This window comes from Tenebrio molitor, chromosome 1 (genome assembly GCF_963966145.1).
Source record: "Tenebrio molitor chromosome 1, icTenMoli1.1, whole genome shotgun sequence".
Classification (NCBI taxonomy): Eukaryota; Metazoa; Arthropoda; class Insecta; order Coleoptera; family Tenebrionidae; genus Tenebrio; species Tenebrio molitor.
In genome coordinates, this window is record NC_091046.1 from 17,050,172 (window position 1) to 17,067,050 (window position 16,879).

At 36.5% G+C, this 16,879-nt stretch overlaps 1 protein-coding gene across 5 annotated transcripts in view; it reads left to right on the forward strand.

The window, feature by feature from the left end:
- gek (serine/threonine-protein kinase gek) overlaps window positions 1-16,355 on the forward strand; it is a 34,117-nt gene extending 17,762 nt beyond the window's left edge. For 2 of the 5 annotated variants that reach the window (XM_069036320.1, XM_069036324.1), the window contains 11 exons: window positions 1,312-1,529; window positions 1,587-1,788; window positions 1,838-1,930; window positions 1,984-2,177; window positions 9,406-9,927; window positions 9,982-10,402; window positions 10,453-10,638; window positions 10,691-10,799; window positions 10,890-11,124; window positions 11,174-11,407; window positions 14,956-16,355. In XM_069036320.1, coding sequence (XP_068892421.1) covers window positions 1,312-1,529; window positions 1,587-1,788; window positions 1,838-1,930; window positions 1,984-2,177; window positions 9,406-9,927; window positions 9,982-10,402; window positions 10,453-10,638; window positions 10,691-10,799; window positions 10,890-11,124; window positions 11,174-11,407; window positions 14,956-15,069 — 2,528 coding nt within the window. In that variant the 3' untranslated portion in view covers window positions 15,070-16,355. Of the gene's footprint in view, window positions 1-1,311; window positions 1,530-1,586; window positions 1,789-1,837; window positions 1,931-1,983; window positions 2,178-9,405; window positions 9,928-9,981; window positions 10,403-10,452; window positions 10,639-10,690; window positions 10,800-10,874; window positions 11,125-11,173; window positions 11,408-14,955 lie in introns of all 5 variants that reach the window. The other 3 variants (XM_069036322.1, XM_069036321.1, XM_069036323.1) reach the window with 3 other exon arrangements.
- Window positions 16,356-16,879: the final 524 nt, after the last annotated feature.

The following is a 16,879-nucleotide window of genomic DNA, read 5'->3' on the forward strand; positions in this document are numbered from 1 at the left end:
CAAAAAAAAGTTAATATGTAGTGCAATTTGAAAAAAAAAGTTGACTATCATCATCATCTGTCAAAAACAGAACTCAAGAACAAATATTGGATTAATTCAAATTGTAGCTCATTTAAAACGATTTTGTTTGACACATCATTTATTAAAATCGTATTAAAAATAAGGAAGTTGCAAACACCAAAGATTTTTCATAATACACCCGGTATTACGCTTATTAAATAGGGCATTTTAGGAGAAACAAAAGTAACAAAAAAAATTCAATACTTTTTGTTTATAGAAAGATTTAGAGCAGATTTTGTGCAATAAAATTATCGAAATAATCCACACGTTAAACGTATATTTATCCGTAATTCCACAAAGATCTCGACAAAGTGATGTATCGTCAGAAACATCTATCCGCTCTGCCATATTGCGATGCTTTATGATTTATCCTTGTTACTTGTTACTGCTTGGAGTGCTAATATCGTGTTTCCAATAATGTTTTTTTTGTCTTACAGCTAATTGTGTACGTTTTTTTTTTCAGTATTTCCTAGTTAACAGTTAATGTAGACCTTACCTGCGTAGCGTTTGTGCATACTTACGATATTATAATAATTATGGTTAATCAGTGTTGATTTTTGCATTTCGAAATGATATAACTATTGTTTTATGCTGATGAGTTTGAATCATCACTGACTTTGTGGAATGACATTTTACAAGTATCGTGAACCCCGCTTATAACACGGGTTTTAATGTTATCAGAAATTACATATTCTGCTTCTTGTGCTGTTTTAATCCCACAAGTTACACCACATTAAATACTTGTATGACCCATGTTAATGGTTTTCTTCTAAAGAAAGCATAATCAGTCACAATGCACAAGAAGTGGCGTATGCAAAGTCATTTGAATTACTAGTTTTAGAAATTTAAGTAATACTATAAATTTGGTATTTTGAAAAACACGAATTGAACCTTTGCTATAACGTGTTGTAACAAGTGTTATATGATTAACATTTGTCAATAAAGTGACTGTTGAAGAATTTACAATTTTTGTGGTTTCATAATTTCTAGATGTGTTCCTATACGAAATAAGGACATTGTTTTGTTAAAATAAATGGAATTTTGATCAATTACACTTTATGTTGAAATAACAAAGTAATTATGAACTTGTTAATGATATTTATCTCGAAATGGTAATTATTTTTTACAAAGTTATAACAAAATTTGGGGTTTACTGTACTTCCTTTTTGTATTTTTTAACATTCGTCAGGGATTTTTTATAAAATACTTTAATGGGATTTGTTACTACATTTTATTTTTGTTTCCATTTAGTTTTGGAACGCCCTTCATCGCAGATGTCATACCTTGAGCAATTCCTCAAAGAAAACAACTCATTACAACAAGTTCAGAATCAACCTTACGATAATGTACCCACGGTTCAATCCCTGCTATATCAAGGAGGTTCTATAGAATCTGAAGAAGGCGATATTGAAGACAACAGAGCCTTAAGCATAGCAAGTTCAAAAAGCAATTTATCGGAACTGAGCATGGTATAAGTATACTTTGATAATTTATTGTCAATGGACGTCTTACTTGAGTTATTACAGCATGATTCGCAATCACCTATGAAACATAAAAATCATCAATTCCTAGTGCGCACCTTTTCTAGTCCTACAAAATGCAACCATTGCACATCATTGATGGTTGGCTTAATGCGTCAAGGTATGGTTTGCGAAATTTGTGGCTTTACTTGTCACACCTCGTGTTGTCCGCATGTACCGGCCATATGTCCATTACCATCAGATCAAAGTAAGTTTGCCAACAAACATAAATATTTTTCAAAACATAAATTATTTAGCCAAAAGACCACTGGGAATCGATCCCACTAGAGGCATAGGAACCGCTTATGAGGGTTACGTTAAAGTACCCAAACAAGGAGGTGTCAAGAAAGGTACAAGTGATTTTGCACAGTGGGATCAGGTTTAAAATTGTATTTTATTGTAGGTTGGGTCAGACAATTTGTAGTTGTTTGTGACTTCAAACTGTTTTTATATGACATATCAGCGGATCGAAATGCCTTACCAAGTGTTCATGTAGCTCAAGTTTTAGATATGAGAGACCCACAGTTTAGTGTTTCTAGCGTTAAAGATTCTGACGTCATTCATGCGAACAAAAAGGACATTCCATGCATTTTTAAGGTATGAAAAATTTTACTTTGAGATTATTTTTCAGGCTTTCAAAAATATGCGCACGTTTTGAATAAGCCAGTTGGAAGCTGCTGTTTAAAATACGTGGGCACTAAGGGGCGGTTTTATTACTATATCGGTTCGTTGTCCCGGGTATAGAAGACAGATATTCAGTACCGCCAGTATCGTCACCTATCAGCAATACTAGTCTCACTCATGTTATGAGGCTTGCGGCACATTCAACTACGCCACCAACGCCAACTGCGATGGGACAATCATTTATAATAACCCTGTAGTAGTTACAGCAGACTTCGGTCTGAAAGGGACTAGCGACCCTTGCTACTGGAGTGGCCGAAATCCTAGGCGGGACCCTTTTGGGTGGCTACGAGTTTTCAGATTTTTCGGAACGTGAAACTAAATATCGCCAGGTATTGCTGAGAACGTGGGGATTTTTAAGGTTTCCAAGACAGCTACGGAACAAATTTCCAACTGCGCACACCGGGCGTTTAGCATTTACTGGTTAGGACGCGCCCAATACAGGTGGCCCCCGTCAAAGTCAAAGTGCAACCCGTGTCCACTTTAGGTGGACACCGGAATTGAGGCAAGAGCTTCTAACTTTCCTCCAAACTACCGAACCTGATAGGAGGGCTACATGGGAAAGTGGCACGCTCTGTGGTGGTAGGCGCACCCGGAAATGACCTTCATGACGAAGCAGAACCTGCGCGATCAGGTAGCTTTCCTCCGAAAGATTCAAAGAACTCAGCAACGGGGAGCACCTCCTTCGCTCGCTTCGAATGCTAGTGATCGTTTGTTCCTGTGCGAATTGAAGGATAGGCCTTGCCTGATTTTCGGGCCTTGTTCGTCGCACAGCCGGAGACTGCCGAGGACCGAAGCCTCAGGGTGCGATGTGGCCTGTGACTCTCGACGGCATTCTCGCGGAACATCTTTCCCACATGCATACTTTGCGGGATATCAACTTGGCCGTGTACGCTGCAGCAAAAAAAAAATGTCAAAGCCGTGGTCCAGGCCGCAACCCGGCAGCACAACTGGCGAAGCGTGCACGGTAATGGCCAACAAGATGACCACTGAGAGAAGAAATATCTCCCAGATTTAGTGATAAAAACTGCGTTCAGGCCATCCCCTTTCCACAAAATTCGGAAAATTCTTTCTCGTTTCCGGAGGGAACATCACACATTGAATATCCTGCTGAAGAACAAAGCAGTCGACACACTCCAAACACTCTCTCTAGCACGGAAGGGACTGGTGGATCGACCTCGGTGACTTAAGGAAAACAAGACAGTTTCATCGCAACTGATCTAAACTCTTCAGAGAACGTCTCCTTCTAAAGTCCGGCCAACGAACAGATCTAGTAATAAAAAAGGGGATGTGGCCTAGTTGCGCAGAACGATATACGCCGAAGCCTGTTTCACAATGAAGCATGTTCTTTGCCATTTGTCATTGTTACAAGAATGTGATATAGTTGATACATTGAGAAAAATATTGCATTTATTGACGTGCACATCTTCTCCAAATATGAACACCTGCTCAAACTGCCGAAGCGAGGTTAAAACTAATGAAATGCCGTTAAGTAATTTTTGTGGATGTACAATCAGGATTTCAAAAATCTGCGCACGTTTTGAATAAGCCAATTGGAAACTGCTATTTAAAATACGCGGGCACTAGGGGGCGGTTTTATTACTATATCTGTTGGTTGACCCGACTTTAGGTCATCTCTTGCAGTTGATGAAACTGAAGCATTCTGGCAAGAACTGTACGGGCAGTCGGAGCAGCCGATTGAGACTCCAAACTTGACCCGGTTTAGAGTTCTACGACCAAACTCTCGCGGGGCGGGAGGGGCTGCCGGGCATCACGAAGGTTGAAGTGAGGAAAGTTTTGACGGGAAATCGGAACTTCGCGTCGCCGGGGGTCGATGATATAGCGACCTTCTGGTGGAAGTCTTTCTCCTCTATCCACGAAGCCGTGTCCGAAAGGCTAACGGAATTCGTGAGCGACTTTATTTCCGTGCTTCCGTGGTTGGTGGAAGGCAACATCCCGAAAACCGGAGATTCGCCGGATTACATGCCTTAACACCTTGTACAAAATATTTACAAGTGTGCTCAACGAGAGAATCTTGACTGCAATTGGTCCCATGTGGCAGAGGATTTATGAACAGTGAGGTTTTAAGAGGGATGGGCATATAAGCGCAACCTGTCCGTGGCCTAAGTGGATTATAAGGAGGCCTTTGATTGCATTTCCTACGCGCTTATTTTACATTTTTTTGGGCAGCATGAAAGTCCACCCACAGATTGTGGGATGCATTGAGCAGTTGATGCATCGCTGGGGTACAAGATTTAAGATCCGGGATGGTGCAGCGTCCCGGTTGACCGGTCTTGCCCTATTTCGTAGGGACGTGTTTCAATCGTGTTGTCCTGGGTGTCACTGCTCGAGTCGGGGGTCGGAACCTTCCTGTTAAGGACTGAACGTAGAGCTGTCGAAGGTCTCCGATTATAACACATTTTGCCCAGCCGAGAGCGCGCGGACGAGCTTTTATTTCCCGTGCTGCTCCGGAAAATCAACAGCGGCATTATGCATTCTATGTTCTTCAAGCTCTCGAGGGAAACTGTCAATCCACCTGACGTATGTCTTCTTGAAATCGGCAGGCTTAAAATTCGAGATGGAAGGTTTATCACGGCATGCTAGAAGATCGTGTTCTGAACACGCTCGCTTACTGGCGAGTTCTGTTCAAACAACGGATACCGAATGCACTTGCTGTCAAGTTACCCTTCCTATGCCGGGTCCTTCTATATAGACAGGCATAACGCGGCTCTGCGTTATTACCACCTAAGATATGCCTACAGTTTTGACTTGACACCTGTTCTGCCGTGGGCATCAGGGGAGGTCGAATCTGTTGTGGAGGGTGCCAAGTGCCGAATTTGCTGAAACTACGCATTCCCAACGACCAGACACCTCTCGGTGACTTAAGCCGGACATCGTCCTTTTCGACTTCCGAGCCAAGGTCATCACGGTCATTGAACATTCCTGCGCCGCAGAACATAACATGGGCAGGAAAGAGGTCGAAAAGAGGGACCTAATGTTCGAGCGTCGAGTGTTGATACGAAGTCAGGTTAGCTGTTTTAATTGTGGAGTGGTATGAAGAAATCCTTCATAAGGGAACTTAACAGCCTCCTTTCCTGCAGCGCCAATTACACCTCGATGGCTTGCAGGATTCAAAGGGCAGTTATTCTCAGTTCGCTCCACTTATTGCGACCTTAGGGAGTGGTACATTAGAAAATGTTGCATCCTATCGCCAAGATGTAGGATGGCGGAGCAGAACAAAAATATAAAATCCAGATCACCCAATGGTTAAAGAAAATTCTTTTTCATCTGCAGTTGCGTACCTAGTAACTACTTATTACAATTTGATACCAATAAGAAGTAATAAATTGAATGGCGGCTTTCGTGGCCGCTGTCTGTGAGGTTTTTAGTTCGCTTAAATGCGTTTTATATGCAAGTGGCATCCTACACCTGATATTCACCTTGTGTGAATTTAGAATGGCTCGATCAGAACTTATTTCGGCGATTAGGCGTTCTGCCGTGTTTTTCTTTGTTGATGTTGCTTCAATGGCGTATTTAGAGTTGTGTGATTGAGTTGAGATCTCTGGTTTAAATGTTGAATATTCGTATGAAGATGGGGTGGTGTTGGTCAGTGCTTTTTCCTTTTTGGGTCTTAGTTCAATTCCGTTGTTCCCATTGGTTTTTTGGTGCTTTTTTTTTCGATTTCGATCTCTTGTATTTGTTTATTTCGACAAGGATTTTTTGTTTATTGATACATACCGGGTGTATTATGAAAAACCTTTGGTGCTATAACTTCCTTATTTTTTATCCGATTTTAATAAATGATACGTCAAACAAAATCGTTTTAAATGGGCTACAATTTGAATTAATCCAATATTTGTTCTTGAGTTCTGTTTTTGACAAATGATAGTCAACTTTTTTTTTTTTTTCAAATGGCAGAGATGATTTAATAAAAAGCAGTATGTGAACCAATACCACCCGAATTTTTATTAAACGCCGCAATGGGCGTCAGTGGAAGGTGTCGAATGTGCCTTAGAGAGAATGGAGGTAGACTCCAGCCGTTTAGTGAGGATACATTAGGTGGGGGAAACCTGCGCGGTCCAAATATTCCAGTGCCGTAGAAAAACCAGTGCGTCCCATAGAAGTGGTTTATATAAAAACATGTAGTTAAGCAATTTATACTAAGTTTGATGCACAATTAAGTATTGTATTCGTTGCTGTTGATTTAAAAACGGGTGATATAAATAATCGTCGTCTGCGCCGATAATAACAAATCGTGCCATTCGATGTGAAATGGCCACCAGAGGCACTTGGATCGCGAATGAATGCAAACTGTAATACCTACGAAAGGTTCTCAAATAGAATAAATGTCAATCGTCAATTCGTCATTGATTGCTAAAATAACGTAACTACAATAAGAACTTCAATCATAATCGGTGCAAATCATTTTGTGATATTAATTTGTGTTCGCGAGAAAGAGCTAGACATAGGAAGGGTTCGAAACTCGAATAAATATCTACCGTTAATCAGTCATTGACTGTCAAAATAACAAATACACTAAGAACTTCAATCACAATCAATGCAAAATCAATTTGTGTTCGCTAGAAACAGCTAGACATTTAAATTTTGACAATTCGAATAAATTTTTCCTTCTGTAATTTCTGTAATACTATTACAGTTTCCTATAATGCGCGAGGTGGTGACATCTACCGATATTTTGCTGGAAAACAACCACCCTTATTTCCTAATAATGGACTGGTCGAACAAAATAGCGTTGTTGCGCATCCCCACCGAATGTATCCTCACTAAACGGCTGGAGTCTAATTTCAAACATACCGGGTGTCCACTCTCAAAGTCAAACATAGGCAATTAACACTGTGCATTCAGTTTATAGAGGGTGTCCCAAAAATGGCGTACTAACGGTGCACTACGGTGTAGAAGAGATTACCGTAAACGTCAGAAAAATGTTAAAAAGATTCTATTGGACTTATTTACTGATTTGGCGGTCTTTGAAAGTGGCACTTAACAGGTCAATTATTTTGAAATATATGTATGAAATTGTCATGGCAGCGACCTCTCATCGTACATATTATCACAAAGTACAAGATCACTCACTACCAATATCTAATTTTGCATAATAGAGAATTTAGCAGCTTTTGAAATCGAAAAAAATATTTTAAATCCACTACGGTAACATTTCAAGGTAATGATGTACGAATATATCTTTGTTTACATTGTATTACCGTTAATAATAATAATAAAAATAATTGATTTTTTTGTCGGAAACATTTTTTCCATATTTTTTTCATGTACATTTAAACATCCTTGATAACCAAAAATGGCGTACAAACTACTTATAGTTTGTACGCCATTTTTGGGACACCCTGTAGATATTATGCCATTATTTCGATACATCAAAATGTTGTTACACAATGGTTTACAAATCTATGAGGGGCGTGATGACCAACTGAATAGACCGGGACCAATGGCTTAACGTGACTTCCGAATCACGAGATAGAATATAGCCTTGTTTTTTCCGCCCTGGGTCGGAATCGAACCCGCGACCCTCGCGTCACTGAGCCGAAACGGACTCCCTTAGGGTATATTCTGCTTAAAGAATTAAATTATAATATTAAAGTAATTAACAGTTTAAGCAGTTTTTATTATAAATTCTTTGAAAAAATTACAATGCAGTTCCTACCTTAGTTAATAATAAATCTAAATCATTTGCTGAATTTAAATTTCCCTTTATTTCAAATGTTATTAAAAATCCCAGCCCAGATATGAATTTTTTGAGGATACCGAGTTCCAGTAGGAATATTTACTCGAGGGTTTTCTTGAGCGCAATATCGCGTGTTTTGAACATTTGGTTCGTTATTTAGTGTAAAAGTAGATTCGTCTGTGAAGCAAATTGTCGACAGAAAGCCACGATCATTAGCACGCTCCTGTATTTCATAACAGGTTTCACTCTTACTTTCTTCTTCAACAGCAAAAATCTGTTGATGACACTGTGTCTTGTAGGGATGATATTTATACTTCCTGAGGATATTCAGTATCTGCGATTTACATAAACTTATTTCAGGAGAAAATGGAGTAACTATTCATTTTTCCGTAAATAATTTTGACAGTAATTTACCAAAATTGGCTGACTTAACCCAACAAATTAATAAATTTTTTGACAATTTGAAAATCATGGCATGTCATATTTAAAAATCGCCAAGTTTTAAATTAGTATTTTAAAATAGGTAAAAATAGCACTTTTAATCTTATTATTAGTATCATTTCAAGCGCAATAATTTTATCTTTCTATTGATACCATTACCTTACCTGTAAGTTCAATTGGCGAGCAGGAATCAGCAAAAACGTTCAATACAATGTTAATTGCCTATGTTCGAGTTTGAGAATGCACAGGCTGTATAGTAAAGTTATGGTTACTTGATTTTTGGAAATTCTATTTTTTTTTTATTAAAAACAAATTTTTGATTTTTTATTTTAATGTTTGTATATTCAGAAGATAAACATCTATCAGAATAAAGATAAAAAAAATTAAAGATAAAAATTAAAAAAAATCATAGCATGTCGGGCTATAGTGTTTCTAAAACGATTTTGTTTGACGTATCATTTGTTAAAATCGGATAAAAAATAAGGAAGTTATAGCACCAAAGGTTTTTCATAATACATACACCCGGTATAAAAATTTGCAGTCGGTGAGAAATTGTAATTTACAATTGTACCAAATTACATTATTACATTAATGTATTTTTCTGTCCGCTATTAATTATGAACAATTAGAAAAACCTTTTTGTTGAACTTTTCTTTTTTAAATGTGCAAAAGTTTGAAATCCAACTAAGCACCTGTGGTATGAATTCCGATTTATTCGATTGAAACTTATATTCACAATACATATAAGTTTGAATTTGCTGAGCGTAATTTGCACAGGATTTTGGATAAATAAGGTTCAAAAAACACTCATTCTGTATAGTTTTTACAACTTCAAAATTTATTCAAAATCCCGTTTAAATTAACACCAGAAAATCAAAACTTGCACTCGTATTGTAAGTTTAATAATTTATCGAATACGTGGGTATTTGCATAGTAGGTACCTAGAGTTGTATTTCAAAATTTTATCTAATTCCACTATTAAGAATTCATTTTACATGTTAGATTACCACTTCGTTAATGGAGCCTCCAGGGCCTCGAAATTCGACTCTTATGCTGGCCGATACTGAAGCCGAAAAAAACAAATGGGTCGTGGCTCTTTCCGAACTGCATCGTATAATGAAAAGAAACAATTTACCAAATACTACTGTTCTGTTGGCACGTGAACTAATCGACAATTCGCTAACGTTGCTCAGAAATACCCTAAGTGCCGCTATTATTGACCCCGATCGTATAGTCCTTGGTGCCGAAGAAGGACTCTACTGTGTAGACTTAGACAGAACAGAAATTGCAAGAATTGGCGAAGGCAAGAAAATTTTTCAACTGGAATACATCAGTGAAGAGCACCTTTTGGTTGTTGTAAGTGGCAAACAGAGATATGCGCGATTGGTGCCGATTCGAGCTCTTGATGGCGACGAAACCGAATGGATTAAAGTTGCCGAGAGTAAAGGATGTTCTGTCCTCTCTGTTGGACCAGTTGTGAGGGCACCCTTGACGTTCTGTTTATGTGTAGCAATAAAGAAACAGGTATTTTTTTACTGTTTGTTGAATTAATTTATTACCGAAGACGCTTGTTTTTAGCAAAATTCTTCCACTGTAATTATTTACGAAATAACAAGAACGCGAACCCGACATCACAGAATTCGTGAAATAAATGTTGGAGTTCCAGTTCAGTCATTACAGTTGATGTCAGATGGCCGACTTTGCATTGGGTCGCCGTCAAATTTCACAATTTACAATTTACAAGCTGAACAGTCGTTTTGTAAGTTACGCTGTATTTATCTCTATTTTTTTTTACGTTCTTTCGTCGTAGCCTTATTAAATCCAGAAAATCCGTTACATTCAACATTGGCTTGTAATGCTGTTGAAGCCCTGAGAGTAATTGAATTACCACGGCATGAATATTTATTAGTTTTCGGGACTTTGGCGGCTTATGTTGATCGACACGGACGCAAGTCGAGGGATAGGGAAATTATGTATCCTGCGGTTCCAACGGCAATATGTAAATATAAGTTTTTAGTTTCGACATTTTTAAATTTATTTTAATTGTAGGTTACAGAGATGGACATCTCATTGTTTATAGCGAGACACACATCGATATTTTTAATTGTGCAACTGGGGAGTGGGTCCAGACAGTTAACATCAAGAAAGCAAAACCCCTCAATGATAGTGGAGCACTTTCTTTATGTATTCTAAACGATTTGACACATCTATTATATTTGTCCAACATTCATCAACGTAAGTTTTTAATTGCCCTAATCTTGTTATGATACATATGTCCCTATTACAGGTGAATTAATTAATTTAGATAATGTTGTAACTTTAGACAGAGACGGACGAACGTTGCAAAGACCAAGAAGAAGATTTTCACTTAGGGAGGGCAACAGATCACAACGAATGTATGTATTTCATGTAATTTCCCGTTAATTTTGTTGCAAAAAATTGCCTCTTGTTCCTGTATATGTGTAATTCAGTATTTTTTATTGTAGTAACACAGATCGTCGTTCCAAATTAATATCAGCACCGACTAATTTTAATCATATAAGTCATATGGGCCCAGGTGAGGGCATACAAAGGCAACGACTGATTGACCTTTCAACAAATTTGGTTGATAATGCCGATCAACCAGCGTACGGGATACAGCGACAACGATTAATAGATCTTTCAACAAATTATGTTGATAATTCCGATCAAGCGGCTTTTGGTCCGCAAGCACAGCCAAGAGTAAGTAAAAACATATATATTTCTTCCATTTAAATGGAATTAATTACAGCAACAACAAAGTAAAATGGCTCCTTTACCTCCAAAACACGGTGAACGCAAACGTTTAGAAATATCAAATCCAACTCCAATTCGGCCGCAATTTCCCGCATACAACGGTGCGAAAAGAGCAGCGCCTCCTCGTCCTAGAGATCTTCCACCAGCTTTACCAAGACCTTCTGATACATCACCGTCTCCAGATCCCGCCAGTATTGGAAGCATGTCATCCTTACACGACATGATAAAGGTAATTTAAAGCTAAAGCTCTCGGGCCTAACCAGAATAAAAATGCCCAAATTCAACTCGTAAAATTGTCAAAACAAAAATGTTTAAGAGAAAATTGGGAAATTTATCAGATATAAAAAATTAGGTCGTGTTATTTTTGCAGGACGTTTTAATCGCGATAAACATTTTTTATTGGATTGGATTGGCTTTGATTGGCTGAACACGCACGTTTGATTAATCAGTTAATTAATTAATCCTATTAAATTTGAAAGTCATAGGGTCAGTTTACAGAAGCGAAATTAAGTTAATCGTAATCAAATGCGAGATTAACTGAACACGCGATCAGATTGAATCAATCGAAGTTACGGATTCGGGGGTTAATCGCGCGTTAAAATTTAATTTGAATTAAATATTTACTTCTCTTTCTATAAACTGGCCCATAGCCTATTTTAATTATAAAATTAAATGATCTTACGGTATTTAACTTCTATTCATCGTTACCAACAACAGATTTTTTTTGCCATGCATTTCGAGGACACTATGTATTATACAGGGTCATTATAAATGATTGTAGAGGTCTTTCAATCTCTCATGGGTTTTGACCTTGGAAATATCTGCGCGAAGGCGGAGCGATAAACCAGTGACGAATTGGTAAATGAAAACTGAAAACGTCGACTATTTTAGCCACGCGTTAAATTTCAAAATTACAATTTCATAATGACACAAGACAATGGTTCGTTAATGATCAAGCCAGATGTGAAAAATGAAAATGCTGCAGATTTGCCACTTCAGATACAGGGTGTCCCAAAATTGGCGTACAAACTACTTACTACTTAGTGAGTGATCTTGTACTGTCATGACAATTTCATACATATATTTCAAAATAATTGACCTGTTAAGTGCCACTTTCAAAGACCGCCAAATCAACAAATAAGTCCAAAAGAATTTTTTTAACATTTTTCTGACGTTTACGATAATCTCTTCTACACCGTAGTGCACCGTTAGTACGCCATTTTTGGGATACCTGTATAATAAAGGAACTACGAATGACGATGTTTGCCGGTCGGTTTGTAGCGCGTACTTGAAACCGATGTTCGTCGTTTGCCCAGATATGATTCACAATCACACTGAGCGACCGTCAGCTTTTCCAACCCATACTTACTTAGCGTAAACGTTACACATGCGTCACACTGAACGATCGTCCGAGACCGGCTATCAACGACCGTGTTTGAAATTCCAGCATGTTGGAAATTTTGGTCGCTGTGGTCGTTGTTTGACTAAAGTCACTAGCTGTATCTATTATAGTGACTTTATGGTCGACGACTATTTTACGTACTGCGCATGTGCAAAAAATTGGTTGAGTCCCAGGCACCAGTAATCTAACCTCAGAAAATGTCACTTGGAACATGCTCAGGGTAATATCTATATTAATAACATAGTTACATAAACATTTTTGTTTTATAATACAAAAATTTCCGATAATATTGCGGAATCTGGAAAAGTGCCCCGAATGCTTGCAGCGTTTCCACGTTGAATGGCTCAGGGTAATGTTTATTTAAAAACTGTGATTTACAACTTTTATACATAATGCAGACAAGTCACATAACCACAAATAAATGTCAGGTGTCAAAAATAATTGCAGCGGTCGGCGGTGAACGGTCAATCAGTGTGATGTTGGTTGATTTCGTCGACGTTGGTCGTAGCTGGACGGTCGGCCTTGGTCGTGCACTGTGATTCCTAGCTGAGAGATTGAAACACCTCTACCATCGTAGTAGGCGTTGGTTGCTTGATTGAATTAAAGTCACTAGATATACAAAGTACCGCAATACGTATGGACCATGTGCTAGATAGACAAGTACATTCGAACCCAAAATGGCGGACAACAATTGACTCTTTGACAGTTGTCTGCACCCATACCAAATTGTCATAAAACAAACCATGTCTTTGTTTTTTTTGTTCGTTGAAATCGGATAATAAATAAAAAAGTTATGGGTTGAGGCGTTTTTTATCAAACAGCCTGTATAGTATTTAAAACACCCTGTATAATGTTTATACAGTATGAGTCAATTGTGGCTCATTTCTGAAATGGCCTTTGATGCAACCAAAATACTATGTAATTCCAGCATTCACTAGATTTCTAATTTAAAAAAAAATTAAAACATTAATCATTAATTCACGATTGCATTGTTCCGAGAATTGTCAACTTTGTCTTGACAGTTTTGCTAAAAGTTGGTTATGAACTATTATGACTCAAATGATGAGAAGGTGGCCATATTTCTCGTGTATGGGTCACCTATATCGAAAAAATGCCGTGGTCGCTGCGGATCTGTATCTACAGAGATGTCTAAATCGCAAGCATACCCTTATTGTTGGAAGAGTTGGATCTGAATACACGAACGAGACACCAACGTATGTGGTTCCAGCAAGATGGGCCTCACCCCATTTTCATAGAAATGTCAGGCAATGTTCTAATGACAATTTTACAAACATTTGTTTAGGGTGAAGTTTTAATAACCGTTGGTCACCCCGAAGTCCGGACTTAACGCATTTACATTTTTTTCTTGTGGGGCGTATTAAAAGAAAGAGTCTACCAAACGCAAACACCTTACTAACGATTGAAGAACTCAAAGAATTCATGATGAGTGTACTATTGGGAGCACGGAATTTCGGGCAGACTTGAAATTTGACTGATCTTATATCACATCTTAATGTGAAATAGGCTTTAGATGCTAGACGTATTAATAACCTCATTTTAATATCTACTATTGTCACATATCATTCTGATAAATTGCATTCATCAAGTCCTTAGATGTGATTTTCTGAAAACTGAACAGTCTTTTATTAAACTTCGGAAATCAATAACTAAAATGAAAAATAATTGTGCACAATTGTGACAGTTTATTTTGAAGTCCAGTCAAAATTAATTATTATGACATTTATGACAATAAAGCTTAGACTACATTGGATTTTTTTAAATGACATATAAATTGCTGCCTGAAATTCCAAGCTCCCAATAGTATGGCCGTAACACCAGAGACATTACACAACGTTCAAGTCCTTTTTAAACAGGGTTGAAGCGTATTCACTCAAAAATGGAATGCATGTTGAACAATTTGTACGTTAGTTTTCTTTTTACGTTGTCATTTTGTTGATTAAATTTCCTACATTGTCATTTTGACGTTTGTAGCCAAAAACGCAATTTTGATTCAATTTATTATTTAAATTAAACACAGTGGGCCGTATGATTTCGCTTTCATTCAAGTTAAAGAACGTCGTTAAACTGTTTTGTCTCTGTCTAACATAGTGCTTGGCATATACTCTCACTTTGTCTAATCAATTATTTAGCTAATGAAAGGCTTAACGAATGGGAAATCATACGGCCCACTATCAAGTAGAATTAGTATTTCTGGTTGCATCTAAGAAAATTTCAGAAATACACCACAATTGACTCATACTGTATGTATATTTTTGTACTCTTTATTTGTAAGTGATTGATTGGACTGTAAGATAAATAAGCAGTCATATTTAAAAAACAAAATCAAAACTATTTATATGAGAAATTATTTGCAGGGAACCGAAAAAGGAAGCCCTCGCCATTCCATAGCGAGTAACAACAGTTCAAATCTTTCTACTCCACCTTCACCACAAGCAGATCATCATAACAGTTCGAGCTACGATAGCTAAACGTCGAAATTGAAGACTAATTATTATTAATTGATTCAACGTAGTCGAATATGCAAGTAGCAGTTACAAGATTATTTATCGATTTAAAACATTATAATCGATCATGTAAGTGCGAAAATGTCTGACCTTATACAAAGTGTTCAATAAAACTTGAGTTTAAACCAAAATTTAACAGAAGTTAGTGAGTTAACATTAACATAGTTTGTATTTATAATTAGTGTTGTGTTTATTTTTTGTTGAACACTTTGTACGTATATTTAAACTTTAGTTACCTCCATACATTTTATAGTAACAAAAAGTTGAATAAAATTTTAAATCGACGACAATTCATTGTATTTAATTAGAATTAAGGTGGCACTGTACTTATTTTTATTTTTGTAAATTTTTGTATTTTATATTTTTTCCACATTATTGTTTATATCTGTTTTAAACTGTGTAAACTATTACACTATGTAAAATAATTCGAGTCAATTAATTAACTGTTGTAACATTAATTTTTATATACTGCAAATTTGATGTTATTATTTATATATATTAGGCTTTATTACTACAGCACATTGTAGTACTGCCAAAACTTTAATGGATATATGTTCTTATATTTATATTTATTTATTGCTTTGTTTTGCTTTATTTTATGTTTTATTAATAAAATTATTTTGTACTAGTGATATTAATTAGCAAAGTAAGTCAAAAGTATTTCAATATTGATACATATTTATTACTGTATAACCAATGTTTAGTACAATTTTATATTAGTTTTCGACACATGGTAAGACAATATGGGTATTTCCAGCAGGTGGTAAAGCCAACTTTAACATTACATAATTAGATTTTTTACTGTGAATTTCCAAATTTGAGTATCTATAGTCATAACTAGTTACTTCCTTCCTTTGTGTTTCACTTTAGGAAAGACATTTTTATATATTGGTGCACTAAAATTTGCCTTTCATTTGTGATGGAATCATTTTATGAAACATTAATTTTTATCGTAGAATGAACTTATTTCCATTACAATATAACAAAGGCATTAATTATGTAACATATTAGATGACATATTTATTTTATTAATAGAGTAATTTATATTAACAATAATTATGAAGCATAGTATTACGATACTAAAATTAACATGTTTATTAACTGAAAACTTGTGTTGAGAACTTATGTTTATATGTATTTTATTACATCAATTTTTACGTGATTTTAACAGTTTTTTTAACTTCTATCTCTAACTCGACTTACCTTTTTTATTGTATTTATTTCTTGCTGTAATAAAAGTTTTAATATTTTATTTGATTTTCACATTCTATTAAAAAAATCAAGCCATGCAATTTCTTCATTACACCATGTAGTCCAGTCAATATAAACATAAAAAAGGTCCGACCTTGCAAAAGGTCATGTAGTTCTGATTTTTTAATATGTTTTTTGGATCTCAGCCAAGAGTAAAACACCAAATTTGCAGCTTCGAAAGACTTGTGCGCGCTGCGTGGTAGCCAAAGAACAGCACAATTTTTGCACTATTTTCAGTTTTTGCTCAATATCTCCTAAGATATGAGTCTCAGAAAAAGTTGAAGTTGCCTTTTTTAAACTGGATTAAATTCGCTACAGTTTGAGGCCTAAGCGAACTTTGTGCATGCAGCAGTTTCCGAGATAGAGCTCTTCAAAAATTGGGTATTTTTTCCAAGAAGTGAATTTTTTTTGTTTACGTCTCTTATTTTATTAAATATCGTCAAAAATACTCGCCCCATGAGAAAAGTCATGGGCAATGAACTTGAAGTGTATTTATTTAGCTTTAAATTAAGATCTGACGGGC